The following is a 16,496-nucleotide window of genomic DNA, read 5'->3' on the forward strand; positions in this document are numbered from 1 at the left end:
ATTACACATCTCCATATTTGACAGTCTATTGACAGTTCTGTCAAAATGTCTGCAAATTTTTGAACATTTTCTTTTAATACGAACTTCCTTCTTTCACCATTGTTTAAGCAGCCAACTTCCTTCTTTCAGCATCATAAGCAACCGCAGTTAAGGAGTTAAAACCAGCCAAATAATACATTACACGGTTGAGAAAGTACTACATAATAGTCTAGTAAATACAAGTACACGAAATCAATTGGTTACTTATCATTATTTTAGTAGTAATAACTTTAACATGGCGTCTTTGCGGAACTTTACATGCAGGAACTATAATATGGAAGTTGTGTGGTTTTTGATATTCACATATCTATTTTGTGGTATATATGGTAAGTTTAAAGTAATTTGTTTAACAATAGAATTTGATTAAAGTACATACACCAAAAAGGAAAATCCTTTTTGCCGCTGGTCTAAACCGAAGCGCTTAATAGACTGCCTACGCTACCTTTTTTAACTATACTTTCAGACAGTGTCAGTTATGTTTCATATAATGTAGTACCATGTTGGTCAGTATTAGTTGTGTAAGTATTACGCCCAAAGTTATAATGATGTTCCAGAATTACTGATGATAGACAATTGCAGTAAGCATTGCTCCTTTATGTCGAATTGATTTGCCAACAAGCTATTGTAATATTTTTTCGAGCCACTTAATTCGCGTTCCATAGGATTTGATGCAGCTGGTGAGAACGCGCTCTTAAACACGTAGCGGATCTGCGCAATAAGCACACATAAGCCCATAATTACTATTATACGTATCCGGCAGTCATGCTCTTGTCGCAGACAACTTACAGAAGCAATATCAAACGCATGTATTATGAAGTTCATTGCAGACTTGGAGAAAACTGACATAACATATCCATTGCATAGGTAGCAATCCTTGCAGAGATGAAACCTTCAAAAACGACAATACTTGCACCTTTCTTCTTGGGATTAGTTTACAATCTGTTCCACTCGCATATTGTTTAACCAGACATGCGCATGTCGAATGAAGACCAAAATAAAATCCCGTTTTGGGAAAGTTGCGCACCTAGCCCTTTGGCGTAATCCAAATCTCGTTCACTTGCCGAATTAACAGCACCTTGTTTGCCCAATTCTTCAAAACCCAACGCGTAACTGCACTCACAACACTTCGCCTCGAACTCATTGTTTGTCTTCAGCTTATAGTCAACTGCAATGGGTTTTCCACTCATGCAATCTCTTGTGTTAGATACTGTTCGTATATGTACATTGTCAATGCATTGCCAATACCGATTGAGTAATGCATTCCAGTCTAGTTCTGACACCTGAGGAAATCTCTTACGGGTTTACAACAGTCGGATAATTAAGAAATAATAATTGTAAACAACATTTTGCTATCTGCGAATTTGCCGAGTTGTTTTACGCCAAAAAATAATGATGTCGCCCGTGTTATGAGAGGATAGATGCACGACTAAAACAGTATACCTTTACACTTCAATTCAAATAACAATATTAATCATATTTAGTATACCAAGTTTTAATCTCACTAAATACCACATTTTACAAGAGATACCTAGCGCTTAGAATCGGTCAGCTAATGTTGCTAAGCACCTCCGATTGGTTCAAATAGTGTATTCGAGTATCGCGTCGACTCGCACGCGCTGAACCGTGTTATATCGTGTCATATCACACGGCTAAGAACCAATAAGATTGCAGTGTTTAAGAATGAACAACGATATCCAAATTACTGCCTCGAGGAAGGCATACGGACAGTACGGATCATGGTCAATTGTGCACTACCATCCCTCCCTGCCCCCAGAATCCATGATAACCATTTAGCTGACCATTAATTTGTTTGTTTATTTTTCCTATCATTTTTTTAGCAACAAGACAATTTATGGGAAGTGTGGGTGACGATATGATAACAATGTCTTGTTCACTACCAGATAATACGTATGCTGATGATTATGATCACATAGAGGTATGTACCGATGCCAATGGCGTATTCCCGGGCGTAAACAGAGTTTTTTCAGAGCAGGGTGGGGGAGGAGGGGAGGGGAGGGAGACAAGGCAACATTCGAGGGGCAAAATTTGACGGAAATGGCCAAGACTGGGCTAATGAATACAAAAAAGACAGAAAAATCTTAATTTAAAGGGCGGCCAGCATCCACGGGGGAGGCTACGCCACTGACCACGTGCACTGCCATGCCAGGAAACCATGATTGGTAACTGCCGGTTTAAGCTGGTTTAGGACTATAGTAGTCACCAGTAGTGGGCTTCAGCAACAATGCTCTTCAAGTCATAATTGATCCCCGGGGGGCACTCAACTTTGGAGGTGACGCGTATGTAGGGCTGTTAAGACCCCCCTTTTTCAGCATCGCTGTCACCCAAAGACCCCATATTTTTTTACGAACACATGTTCTGTCACCCGAAGACCCCTTATTTTTTCATTTGATCTGTCACCCAAAGACCCTTATTTGTTCAATTTTAACAGCAACTTTCATTTATCGAGGTTTCTGTTGCGCTGTTTGGGCTCTCACGCAAAGATTCCATTTAAATAAATGTCATGTTCTCACCCAATGACCCCATATTTTTTACATTTTGCTCTCACCGAATGCCAAAATCATGCTCTCACCCAATGACCCCATATTTTTTACATTTTGCTCTCACCGAATGCCCCTTAGTGCGAAAGTGCCAGCCCTATACACCTATATCCATTTAAAATTGAAGTGCCCCCGGGAATTGATCTAAAGATCAATTAAGGCACTTTAAACAAGTCATGGTACTGAAGAGTGCCGAAACTTCGCACAAAACTTCGCACTGAAAAGTTTTGACCACAAGCCACTATGGCTGTCTCTCCTTCACCTCTAGCTCTCCCAACTCCTCTCATAACAAGAGTATCCTGCTCAAACTAAAGACATGGTTCAATTCTTTCACAGATATTGAGGGACGATAAAGATGTCGCAAATTACAGGCCAGCAATGGCGGATCTGATGGTTACAATTGACGAACAAACTGGCAACCTGTTTGACACAGACATCTCATGGCAACCTGGCTTTGATGGTGGTAACGATGCTGCAAATAAATACAGATTAAGCGTTGATCCTATCCAAGTGATAGTTAACCTTGAGGTATGTACATGAATTCATATTAATCTCATATGCATAACGTGCGGGTCATTAAACATTTCTACCTAAACATCTCAAAAGAAGTAACTAACCCCCCCCCTAAATAATGACCATTATTCAAAAACGGGTGATTGTATTACAAATCTGTAAAATGCGTTGGAAGCAGAATTTATTTCTGGACATTTTGACACCTCATTTGTAGCAATTGACTAAATATTGACGTCACAGCGTACATTTAAATCAATGTTACCCAAGATTTGAAAGTTGCAGTAAATTCTATTGATTTTGCATTCAGTATAATGGAAGAAAATCTGTGTAATGATAACTGAGTTTTTGTATTGTAAAAATGTGTATGTAAGTGCAACTTTTAAATCTGGACCTCACTACATTAAATTGACCGGTGTTTTATTGTTTTCTGGGCTATCGTATCAAATGAGGTGTCAAAATGCGCAGAAATAAATTCTGCTTCCAACTCATTTTACAGATTTATTTACTTATTTATTTATTTAATTCTTATTTACCCTGGGGTGACCAATCAATGCACTGGCACTGTTCTCCCTTGGTTCCCATGTGATTTTGTAATACAATAGCCCCGTTTTAAATGATGGCCATTATTTAAGGGGGGTTTGTTACTTTTTTTGAGATGTTTATTATTGATAACTTTAAATTGTAAAAGTAAAAGCTCTTGGTATGATATTACAGGGTGTATCAAAATGAAATAAACAGTTTGAAAAGTGCCACTATATTAGAAAGTACGAAGTATTTAGTCAAAATGGTATTACCGTAAAAACTCGATAGTTAGCATATGTGCTTACTATCGAGCGCTTTTAAAGTTTGGAGTTCATCAAGGTCTGCAGGAAGACCATTCCACTTGGTGCTTCAAGGCTATCACACGATTGTCAAACAATTCTGCAAGGCGTATACTATAGTATGCTGTCAATTGCAGTTAAGAAAATGGCGAAACATTTAATTTTCATGTTATCCAGTCTTTGCCTTAATTCTCCTGGATGTTGGTTGGCTCTGCCATTGGAAGTGGCAGGACTGGATTTTGATAGTTGTGCTTTCAGTTAAACGAAAGGCTATAGAGGTTATCCACTTCACTCATGTGTGACTTCTAACAAAAGACGCTGATTCCCGTAATATTCCTTATTCAAAGGAATTCAATACACGACCTCGGAGTTACCTGCATGACTTTGGCGGGCTATTTTGAAACAGTCATGGTTACATATGCAGGTACTTCTTTTGAAAGTCCTAAACAAGGTATAGCAGTCGCTGATAGGATATGCAGCTTATAGAACACAGATAACCTCTATTGTAGTGGTGAAGTCCAGAGTCTTGGGTGTATTGCATTTCGTCTGATTTGCCTCTACCATGTATGCTGCCAGATCTGATGCAATTGCTCTCAATGTTTGGTCGTGGTGCCATTTGTACGTAGCTTCCGCTTTATAACTTGATAAGAAGCTGCAACCATTGAGGATGTGAAACAGCGAGCGGACAATAACGATGATGGTATAGTGATTAGTATAGGCAGTTTTGGTTTTGTCATACAGCTGCAGATTAACAGGAGAGGGAAGTTGATCATGAATTGCGTTGAGTGTGGAAGAACAACCACTCTGGTTTCCAGAAATATAGAAGTTTCTTCCAGGTGTAGACCTGCATGACATACTTCCAATCCAACCTGTCCCTGTTTTGCACATCTGTAAAAGTATACCAACATGTCCTCCTCGTCTACGTCTACATCTTTCACTAGGCCGGTGAGGAACTTCCCGTGTTCTTGGTAACTCATGTCTTTGATTAGCTTCTGGTTTCTTTTGTAACCCGTTACCGAGACCGGTTCTGTCGGCTTGGCCCCTAGCCATCTCATTCAGAATTAGGTGCGTCCTTGCTTATTTTCTTAATTCAAGTAGTGTCCTCGCACTGTGATGGCTTTCCACTACTTTCTGTCCTTCATTGCTGCCTCTAGTCCAGTGTCATATTTTAGAATGTCTATGTAGGTCAGAGCAGGTCTTCCAGGTTTCCGCTTCCCGTGTTTGGGTATCCAATGAACCATTTTTGATGCGGGTTCCTCACTTCTGGAACAATAACCAGCAAATCGGATTTTTCTTTACCTGATCTTGTGGCTTATTTTTGGAAGATCTCCATATAGGTTTGCATTTGTGACACGTTCCTTCCCATGCACATTCAGAACAGTTCTTGGCTTGCGATTATAACAGCCATCCACTCCCTTTGCAAGTGTTGGGGTGATGGTCCACGCTTCACATCCATAAAGCAGCACCGACTCCACTGTTGCAGCAAAGATTGGTAAGAGTTGATTTCCAGTTCAGAATTTCTGTTCTACTTCTTTCACATGATTCCACCTGGCTTTGATTTTCTTAGTTTTTATGCATTTTTTCTAGAGTCTGGGAACTTTTTTCATCTTTAGAGTGATTGGTAGATGGTACTTGGTTACTTGTAAACATTTGACAGAAGTGGTGAGCTGTTTCTGTTGCATACCATAGTGCTTCTTGCTCATGTACAGAGCTCTGGTTGTGGTAATTTTACATCTGCTTATTCTTACCCATTGCTTTAGGTATTTCCATGTAGGTAATTGGGAAGTTGTAGATGGTGAGCTCCAATGTCATTTTGGGTACGAACGATCGCATTGTCATATGTTCATTGACCTATTCTGAAAAATAGGAAAGGACGAAGCCTATAATTATACAAGGCTAACTGTATGTATATAAGTGTTCATTGTCATACGGGCAGTCGGACTCCTACCAATTTGTTCTTGCTTTTCTTCCACAGATCAGGAATTTGGCACCTACTGACCATGCTAGTTACTGGTGTACCTTTGAAGATCGTGATGGAAATAAGCAAGCACAACAAAGAGACAGGGTGGATCTCTGTATTTCTGGTAAGTTATGCTTCTTTTCAGGTCAAATTACGAGAAATCCTTGGTCAACCCATTCTCTAATTGCCTTTCACATGTATCCATCTCGCAAAAAGCTCACACACACAAAAAAAAAACTACGGACTTCTAAGGTCCACAAATCGAACATGGTGCCTTATCAGGGTTGAAATTTCAAAATGTAAAAATCATGTATTCCACTCATCATAGCCTTCATAGGTATTAGGTAAAACAAATTACATAATAATGTATGCAATTTTGGGTACTTGAAGAACATATCACATAGCTGATTTTAACGGTACGAATAATAAAATGGTCATTAAAAAAATTTGCTGACCATTTTACTGTGTAAAAACATTACTTCTCGCATTGTATTTCAAAAGGATTTGATAATATGTATTGATGAATTTTTGCACAAATTACGTTTGTAAAAATTTCTTTTACTATTTTTGTTTCGCACAGAACACGTTAAAATCTAAATCTTTATAGGAAATGGCCTTTTTCACTTGAAAAATAATTTTTTAGAGATAAAGTACACTGAGAATTGTCGACATATTCATTAACAAAGGTAGACCGTTATTCACCTTATCTTGAACTTGTCAAAAATACTTTCATTTACTAATATTTTAAAATAGTGATTTAGATAAGTTAGTAAAATGTCTTATAACGTAGGTTGGACTTCAAACAGTGAAGACGGGGTGACGGTGATTGCGAATTCTACTGGAATACATGTCACATGGGATCCTATTGATGGTGCAACATATTACCACGTGAGTACAGCGACATACCAACAATCGTACTTGAAAATAACAACATTAGCAAACAACAGAAACAACCAACAACTTGACCATAACAATGGAAATGCACACACCGGGGATTTGACGCCAAAAAGGATCATTTGGGGAATAGTACATAAATAGGGGATCATTCAATCAGACCTGGTACATTTTGGGCCATTGACGCAATACAAAATGTAAAATAATCGTGCAATAAATTTCTTGCAATTTTAGCGTAAAAAGGTGAAAATGTATGTCTCATTCGATCTGTTAGATAATTAACTGTAATAATTAATTTTGAATGTTATCATCTTCATTTATTTATTTATTTACATAGGTGGTACATGGCGCGACAAGCAACAATAAAGAAAAGAGTGTTAAGATAGTAACAGGAAATACCAATTCGGTGTGGTTACCAACTACATCGAACACTATGTACACCATCGAAGTAGTTGCTATATTTCCCAACAATGATCTTACACATCTAGGGGCATTGAATATTACTACGGAAAATGGTAAGAAAAATGGGGAAAAAATACGCTTATAGATAATATATAGTACTATATATCACTTCGTTATCGTTAAAAAGCATCACAATACTTGGGGATTGGGCCTGGGATATACATGCTGTATCAAAATAATAAAAACATGTAAAATCGATTTCATGTGTAATGTAAACTACACTGATTAAAGTAGTATATGATTTGCTGATTTTATTGGAATTTGTCGTTATACGTTGGAAATAATGTTGTTTCAGCAGTGGTTCGGTGTGCGGAGACGAACGAAAACAATAGCTGCGTCCTGCAATCGTGGTGTTTCACGATGAAGCATGTCAAATTATGCCCAGTAGGCGATATTGCGCTTGCATATATCCCAGGCAAAAATTTAGACATGAGTCATGCCCATGAACGTGCCAAGATCTTGGCATGAACATGCCAAGAACATGCCCTATTTTCGCTAGCAACGTGCATGAATTTTCATGAATTTGGGAAATTTTGATGGGTTGTTCATGCTCACCCCTGAATATTCATGCCCTTGCATGCTTTTTGTTTGTCATGCGTGTAGTCAGAGCCTTGATATGTTCAGGGCATGTTCATGGGTAACTCATGGGCATGAATCGCGGTCAATGTCAAATTCTCTCTACTTTCATGCCCATAAATTCCTTATTCATGGGTAATTCATGGCATGATTCATGGTCAATGTCAAATTTTCTCTACTTCCATGCCCATTAATTTTACTCAAGGGCGTCAATTACAATTTTAATGGGTTCAAAATTAACGACCCATGAATCCTTGAAAGAGGATTTTCATGCCATATACAAAACAAAAGAATCAGAATGTCTTGCCATGTTCATGGCATAAACATGCCATGTTTATGGCATGATTTGCATAGCAACCAGTGGCGAATTTTGGGAATACCCATGAATTATTTTTGCCTAGAGCATTCCGAGGGAAACTGAATACCCCCAATTTTTCTCCATGCCTGTATCAAGATGGCGGTCGAGTCCCGGTTCTCCTTCCCTAATTCTGTGGTTGCATTAGATGACCTTATGATTGTGCAGTCCAGCTGTCCAGAAAGTGACCTTTCAGGTTCCTTTGCATCGATTGTCAATTGACGCATGATATTGTTTAAACGGCTGATGTCTCAAACGTGAACAAAACAGGACTAATTTGTTTAATGCTGTGCGTGATAGCCATAGGCTTCAACATATGCATTAGAACTTTTGAGATATATTTTCTCAAAATATCAAGAGCTATCTCAAGAACCACCAAACCAATACTAGGCTTGTTTGTACTCGTTTTAATTATTGATTTTTTTTTAAAAACTTGTCGTTTGCAGTCCCGCGTGGAGAGTGTTAAATTGAGGAGTCTTAGCTTGTTGCATAATTATGCTGATTTTTATACACGCAGTGTGTAAGAGATGCAAAGGTATATTATGTGGACCCAGTTTACCGGGCCAGTTTAATATTGCAATGCGGGTTGATCTTTTCAGTACCGAAACTTTTCGCCCTATTTTTGCAGATGTATTTGTTAGAGAGGTAACTTCAAATAGTGCCTCCATATGGTGGGGAGCTGTCGACAACGCGGATGAATACCACGTAAGTATTATGGTATTACAATACAATGATTGTTTCCTTTAAAGCAATAATGTGTGATTTGCATAAAGAATAGATTCTTATTTAAATGTTTGTTTTCACTGATCACATTATCCCCGAGGTATAACGAAGAATTGCGATTTCATTCCAACGCCTACAATGCGTGTACTACGCTCGCCGATCGTATTACATGTAACTGTACGGAGCATCACGCTCGACGTGTGTGTATACAAGCTGACATCCACGATACATGTTAGCAAGCATTTGATCGTTGAACTCTGGATAAACCCGGTCGACCCGGTTTTAATACAAAAAGTTAAAAGTTACTGTTTATTAAGGCACTTCAGGCTTAATCTTTTACGTGGTATTTTAGTATACCACTGGGCATTATAATTATGCAAAAAGTAGAAATCCGAGTAAAATTGAGGGCGTCGCTGTGAAACAAATCACACATCATGGCTTTAAGGGTACACGATGTTTTGTTGGTCGAAGCAGCCAAAAAAAAAAATCGATTTTCTTTATCAAAATCAATAACGGTATATTATTCAACACTTTGATATTTTGCAAAAGTTCATCCAACAAAATATTATTAATACAATTTATATTGTTGTTAATGATTTATGTACGTTTTACAAAAGTGTTGCTGTTTTAGCACTCTTTACAACATAACTCAAGAACCGCAGGGCCTACAAAGGTGTATCTGTGATATTTGAATACTTCTACACACTCGCTATGAAATGATCAATGCAAATTTTGCCAAAGCTCACTACCATTCGCAAGATGCTGTGAACTACCGAATCGCAACAGTTGACCTTAAGTCACTAAGGACTCACTATCAATAGGCTACACTTGACTTTTGCAAGATCCGTGCTTTGCATGGGCTTGATTTATTTATATAAACATCAAAGAGAAATTACGATGTAGGTGATGCATCTATTGATCTAAGGCAAGAGCTTGAGACAAGATGCATCCCCTTTACAATTGCCATTCTCCAGCCCTTAACCACTGCGCTTGATTAGTAACGTATAGGTGCTGGCCCATTCCATGTCAACTCCAGGGATGTGCACCGCAGCACCTCTTCAATTTTTTTCTTTTTCCGTGTGGTGGTAGATATTGATGAGAAAGTAAAATCCTGAAAATTTGAGCTTCATACTCCATTTCGTTTTCCCGTGGCATCAATTTGAAATTTAGGGGGTCAGCGTAAAAAATGTGTCGCAACGCGAAAGACGACGTTTGGAGGTCCATAAATGTATAAAAGGAACCCTTTAAAACTTTGAAAAGTATGTATCCTGGGGTACTTTTTGGTGTAGAATTCAAATCTGCTATCAGAAAACTTGTAACTCCTTTACTTTAAAAGATATAGGGCCCTCAAAATGCAACTTCGTCCAACCAGGACCAACTTGATAGCAGATTTGAATTCTACACCAATAAGTACCCCAGGATACATACTTTTCACAGTTTTAAAGGGTTCCCTTTATACATTTATGGACCTCCAAACATCGTCTTTCGCGTTGCGACACATTTTTTACGCTGACCCCCCTAAATTTCAAATTAATGCCACGGGAAAACGAAATGGAGTATGAAGCTCAAATTTTCAGGATTTTACTTTCTCATCAATATCTACCACCACACAGAAAAAGAAAAAATTGAAGAGGTGCTGCGGTGCACATCCCTGGAGTTGACATGGAATGGGCCTGCTGACGTGCTGTTATTGTCTGTATACTCGCTGGGACCCTTCCAAATGCCGAACGAGAGACTTGTTCTAACTGATATTTCTTTTCAACCAAATGCTTTGTAGATTCTTTATCATCCATCAAAGGATAAAGAAAAAAGGATCGTACCGGTTCGAACAACACAGAAGGAGATCAAAGATCTTCGACCAGACACAGAGTACATCATTGAAGTTGTTGCTATTTTAGAGGATACCGAAAAATTTCAAACGATAGGAGAGGTCACTATAAGAACCAAACCACCTGGTATGTTAAATGTTATTCATTTGGGTAGTGAAACGCCATTTATACCGCTACGTTTGATAATTTTGAGTAAGGGGCTAGGGGAGTCAGTTTAGTTTTAAAGGTCTGTGGTTTGCACCTTGCAATGAATCAACCTACTTCTAATTATTTTTCAGGTGTTCTAAACATTCCCATTATAGCAGGCAGTGCTGCAGGTGGTTTGGTGCTACTTATCATTGTGGCAATTATTCTCTATTGCTGTTGTTGTCGGTAAGTGGGTAAGAAACAACCAATTACGTTACCTATTACAATTATAGGTTAATAAATGGGTATCACTTGTTGGGAGTGAAATTGTACAAAATAATGTGCGCGTACTGAGATGTTGATGCCTAATGCACGAGCCCCGGAGAAGTGAGTGCATTAGACGCATCAACATCTCAATGCACGTTTCGCATTTTTCTAACATTTGCTCGGACTGAATCTCAAATAAGTATTTATTATGTTGATGCGTCTATTGCACTCCGCTGTTCAGGGGGTAGGGCAACTTCTTAGGGCAGGGGGAAGCTGCCTCTTGCCCCTGGCTAAGTCATTGCTTTTGGCGATTCGGGCCAGTAGCGTAGCTTGTGGGGACAGAGTACACTCTGACATAAAATGAGAAAAGTGCCCCCTTCATATAAAAGAAAAGAAAAAATCGGGAAGAAAAAGGAAAAGAAAAAAGCAAAGGAGCCCGTTTTCCGCACCAAAAGTTGTTTAATTCATTTTTTTTTAAATTTACAAATATCTAAATTAAAAGAAAAATATATAAAGATTAACAAACTAACCTACTGTTCTTGTCCAAGCAACTTGTTAATAGGTACATATGCTTATTGTATAATTTTTACGGTATACCAAATGTTTACGCGTTACGCTCGTATTTTCGCTTGTTTTTGGAAGCTCAAATATTTTACACTCCCACTTATAATACCGGTTCAAAATGATGCAACTGGGATTTTTTCCTTTGCCCCAATTTTGTTAAAAATTTTGACTCCCCCTCCCCTCCCCCACACACACACCATGAAAGCTGGCTCCACCCCTGATTCAGGCCAACTACTCTCCCACCATAAGACGGGTTGACTGTTGACACCGCTGTTTGTAACAAAGAATTATTTCACGATTATGAAGATTATCATTCATCCAGGTATAAATAACTGTGAAATTATTATAATCTGATCTACTGGACTTACGTTTTTTGATCTCGGATGCATCATCAAGCCAACTGATGTTAAAGCGGCAAAAGTTCGTTGACCTGTGAAGAGAATGTTACGTCACAGGTCGACGATGAGCCAAACCTCTGAGGGATCTTCTTTATCGCTGAACAATGGGCCCCTGCCAAGTTGTGTCGTAGCCCGCCTCCCTTATTGAGTGAAGCACAGCACTAATCATTCATTTGATAACAAGGACGTCGAGATATTAGATCGCGAAAGCAGATGGTTTGAGAGGGGAGTCAAGGAAGCGATTTATGTCAAACGGGAGGAGCCTTCACTCAATAAGGGAGGCGGGCTACGACACAACTTGGCAGGGGCCGATTGTTCAGCGATAAAGAAGATCCTTCAGAGGTTTGGCTCATCTTCGACCTGTGACGTAACATCCTCTTCACAGGTCAACGAACTTTTGCCGATTTAACATCAGTTTTACTGATTCAGTTGGTCTGATGATGCATCCGAGATATGATGCGAAATATTGCCACTCATCAAAAAACGTAAGTCCAGTAGATCAGATTATAATAATTTCACAAAGAATTATTTTGTTGTTGTTTATAGCAATCGGTCGCCTTCTCCTCCCAGCAACGATACGAAGAGACAATCAGAACTGTACGATGACATTGACGACACTCACCATAGAAATAGCCCCAAGATTACCCCTACTTATTTAGAAATGGATGAAGGAATTAATGGCAACAAAGACGCACAGGATAGAGCTCCTCGTCCCCTCCCTCGGCCTGATGGGAATAATTTACGTCTACCCGCAGGTGACGCAAATTACGTTCTTCCGAATCCTGCAAACGAGCGTGACGTTATGTCGAGTGATCCCGGTTATGTTAGTATGCGACGATCAAAGCCGGCTCCTGTACAAGTATATGACATCAAATAGGAATTATCATCAAAAGGTGAAGTGTATTAAGGGCCTAATTGCAAAATTGGATTCAGAGGTATAGCGCCTTATTTTAATCAGCTTGAACTTCAAGCTACTTCAGGCCCGGACTTCAGGCCTGTTTCAATATCAACTTGGCGTGCCAGGGGATTCCTTGTGCTGTCGAATGATATTTTGATTTCACAATCACAAAATTGAGTAATTTGTCTTCGAGTATCGAATGTAAATCAGGCCTTTAGTACGATAATTATGACCAATGATACCGGTCACCATACCAGGAAGTATAGGACACGCAACAAGTGACGTACGAGGCTGACGAAACTACAAGGCTGACAGCCTGTTCAAAACAGTGAACAGTTACAAATTTAACTAGTGGCAAATGGTGGTCATAGACCACAAACCTAGCTGGGGCGTGTTGGTGTTGTGGAGGTATTTGACCCCTGCAAAATGTTCCAAAAATGTTCCCCTGGTCATGAGGTTTGTTGTCACCGAGTTTGAGTCCCGTATTCCTTACAGATGTCCAAAAATACATTTATAAGATTTGACCTCTGCATGACCTTTGACCTGACCCCTGCAAAATGTTCCCCTGATCATGAGATTTGTTGTCACAGAGTTTGGGCCACATACCCCTTACAGATATCCAGAAAATGAAATTATTAGATTTGACCCCAGATAACCTTTGACCTGACCCCTGCAAAGTGTTCCAAAATGTCCCCCTGATCATTAAGTTTGTTGTCACCAAGTCTGAGCCCCGTACCCCTTACAGATGTCCAGGAAATTCATTTCTAAAATTTGACCTCTGCATGACCTTTGACCTAACCCGTGCAAATTGTTCCCCTGGTCATGAGATTTGTTGTAACCGAGTTTGAGCCCCATACCCTTACAGATGTCCAGATAGTGCAATTGTAAGATTTTGCCCCTTTAATGACCTTTGACCCCAATTCTGTAAGCAAGTTCTAGGCGTGGGGTATAGCCGATGCATATATGCAAATGACATCATTGTACTATATAATATGTGGCAGGAGAAGCATTTTGAAGGTATTTGGTTAAATACGGGAAGTGCCCCCTTAATGGGTATTTACCCCAATTCTGTTTAGACCCTATGGGCACTGGGTATAGCCGATACATATGTGCAAGTTACGTAACTGTAGGGTGTAACATGTAGGAGGAGAAGCATTTTGAAATTTATTGCCAGAAAGAAGAAAGAACTAGATCTGGTTACAGATCTGGACCTAGCCGGGGCCGGAAATGCCAGTCTTAACTTAAAGCTTGACATTTGACCGGCTATTATGGACATCTCACACCATTAATGGTGCATCACTGTAGCATGTAGGGGCTTTATCCATCTTCCATAGGCTGAGATACAGCTACTTTTTCGTAATTTTAAACATTTTTTGCAAATTTGACGTTTTGACCTCCTTAATGACCTTTGACCCCAATATAAAAAAACCTCATATACACCGAGAAAATGCATTGTTACAGTTTAAATTAAAAAAATCTACTATGCTTAGTTATGGAGATAAAAATTCTTGAAGTTATTTAGCTTAAAACCGGAAATGACGTCTAAATGACCTTTAACCAAAAAAATAAAAATACCGTGCATACATCGGGTATCACTAATACATATATGAAATTAATGTCACTCTGGTCTGGTTATGTTTTGAGATATAATAAAAAAAATGAACATATTTGATGATTTTTGGTTTTTGACCGGAAGCGACCCTTAATGACCTTTTGACCCCAAAACTGTAGACACCCCAAAGACCCTGGTTGGTAGCAATGCATGTGTGCTAATGACAACACTCTGCTGTGTAATTTGTAAAGACAGTGATTTTTGAATATATTTAGCTTTCAGACCGGAAATGACCCCTTAATGACCTTTGACCCAAATTCTGTGAATAATTTATAGGCACTGGATATAGCCGATGCATATGTGCAAGTGACGTCATTATATGATGTAACATGTAGGAGAAGAAGCATTTTGAAGATATTTGGTTTTATACCGGAAATGACCCTTAATGACCTTTGACCCCAAATTTGTGAATATCCTATAGACACTGGATATAGCCGATGCATATGTGCAAGTGACGTCATTGTAGGATGTAACATGTAAGAGAAGAAGCATTTTGAAATTTGTTGCCAGAAGAAAGAAGCAGAAGAAGAAAGAAGAAAGATCCGATAGCATCACAAGACCTAGCCGGTGTCCCGGCTAGGTAAGAAAGATCGGATAGCATTACAGTACCTAGCTGGGGGTGTAAACCCCCCCAGCTAGGTAAAAACAACATACTGTACTTACAGTAGTGGTTCTTTGCCAAACCCCGCCGATTTTAGAAGAAAAAATTGTGTTTTAGCAACACATAATACATACAGAATTGTTTGGGAAGATTTCATGATTATGTGTCAAAGCCATAATGTAACATTTGCTGAGGAGGACGCCCACAATATTTATCAAAATTATGTTTTTACACGATTGTAATATAAACTGATACTTTATAATGAACAGTGCATTTTATTTTTGATAGCATTTGACGTCAAGATTGTAAACAGTTGACAACTTCAATAGATGCAGAGGAAAACATACCAGTTCATATAGTGATAAAATGGCCCCATGGAATATATTTTGGGGTGTGATAGGGCCACTCACTTGTGATTGTGGTCATGGGTGTGTGCGGCGGTCAAGAGTCCCTTTTTACCCGAGTGAAATCATAGGCGGTCCCACACCTCTACCAAATTCAAGTTGACCCACCGGCTCATTGGTCTCTAGTAGTGTAAAACAAATAGGGCTATACATTTTGTAAAATATTTTTTTGACTTTAAAAGTATTAGGGGGAACTTATAAAGTTGTGGACCCTATATGAAACTGTTTTAATGATCAAAATGTATGACTAAGGTTATTGACGGCTTTAAAATTATTTGTCATGTTTGCATATTTTGTATTCAGAAATATTCAGAAAATTTCAACTTAGCACTCTAAATATTTATTACTTATTTGTAGATAGAATGTATTACTAGACCAACATTTTGATTGTCAAACCAATAAGTAAAGTGCGTATCACTTGTTGGGAGTGAAATTGTACAAAATAATGCACACGTACTGGGATGCTGATATATATCTGGGTGTTTGCATTACTTTATAATATTTTGCATTTCCCCATGTCACCCATTTGTAAGTTTTTGTATCCCATGTTTCTGAGTTAAATAAAAGCACAGATGACCATAGCATTGTTGTTCGGTGGAATCACTTAAATTTATTGTTCACCAAATTAGCTGGTTCTCTTGTTCTTATGACAGTAGTCCAGATTGGCCCAGAGGGTATAGACCATCCCTTTACATAATTATGTAAGGGATGGTCTATACCATTTTCACCCTGATGTGGTAATGACGTCAAAGTGCATTTTATTGGGCTCAGCGCGGGTAAAAACTGAATTTGTAAGCATTTGTTTTCGGTTCCATGACTCTAAACTTGGCCGGATGGTATTGGCGGGTATAGGATGTTGTCTGTTTCTGAACATAATCCGGTGTGGGAATTTGCCG

At 38.9% G+C, this 16,496-nt stretch overlaps 1 protein-coding gene across 2 annotated transcripts; it reads left to right on the top strand.

The window, feature by feature from the left end:
* The first annotated feature begins 207 nt into the window (after positions 1-207).
* On the top strand, positions 208-13,331 carry LOC140146081 (collagen alpha-1(XII) chain-like). Of its 2 annotated transcripts, none has more exons than XM_072167832.1 (10): positions 208-365; positions 1,878-1,975; positions 2,934-3,125; positions 5,907-6,015; positions 6,682-6,779; positions 7,123-7,300; positions 8,807-8,883; positions 10,679-10,856; positions 11,009-11,102; positions 12,632-13,331. In XM_072167832.1, exons 1-10 carry the CDS (start codon positions 275-277, stop codon positions 12,960-12,962), a joined length of 1,446 nt encoding a protein of 481 aa, XP_072023933.1. In that variant the 5' UTR covers positions 208-274; the 3' UTR covers positions 12,963-13,331. The 2 variants fall into 2 exon arrangements, with proteins under 2 accessions (XP_072023933.1, XP_072023934.1); XM_072167833.1 differs by having other exon boundaries at positions 11,009-11,110; positions 12,632-12,764.
* Positions 13,332-16,496: the final 3,165 nt, after the last annotated feature.

Source organism: Amphiura filiformis, chromosome 2 (assembly GCF_039555335.1).
Source record: "Amphiura filiformis chromosome 2, Afil_fr2py, whole genome shotgun sequence".
Lineage (NCBI taxonomy): Eukaryota > Metazoa > Echinodermata > Ophiuroidea > Amphilepidida > Amphiuridae > Amphiura > Amphiura filiformis.

Excerpts from the sequence above, each read along its gene's own strand:
- LOC140146081 (XM_072167832.1), top strand. The coding sequence starts at position 275 with ATGGCGTCTTTGCGGAACTTTACATGCAGGAACTATAATATGGAAGTT. Across the intron at positions 366-1,877 it reads TCTATTTTGTGGTATATATG|CAACAAGACAATTTATGGGA; the intron begins GTAAGTTTAAAG and ends TCATTTTTTTAG. Across the intron at positions 6,780-7,122 it reads ATGGTGCAACATATTACCAC|GTGGTACATGGCGCGACAAG; the intron begins GTGAGTACAGCG and ends TTATTTACATAG.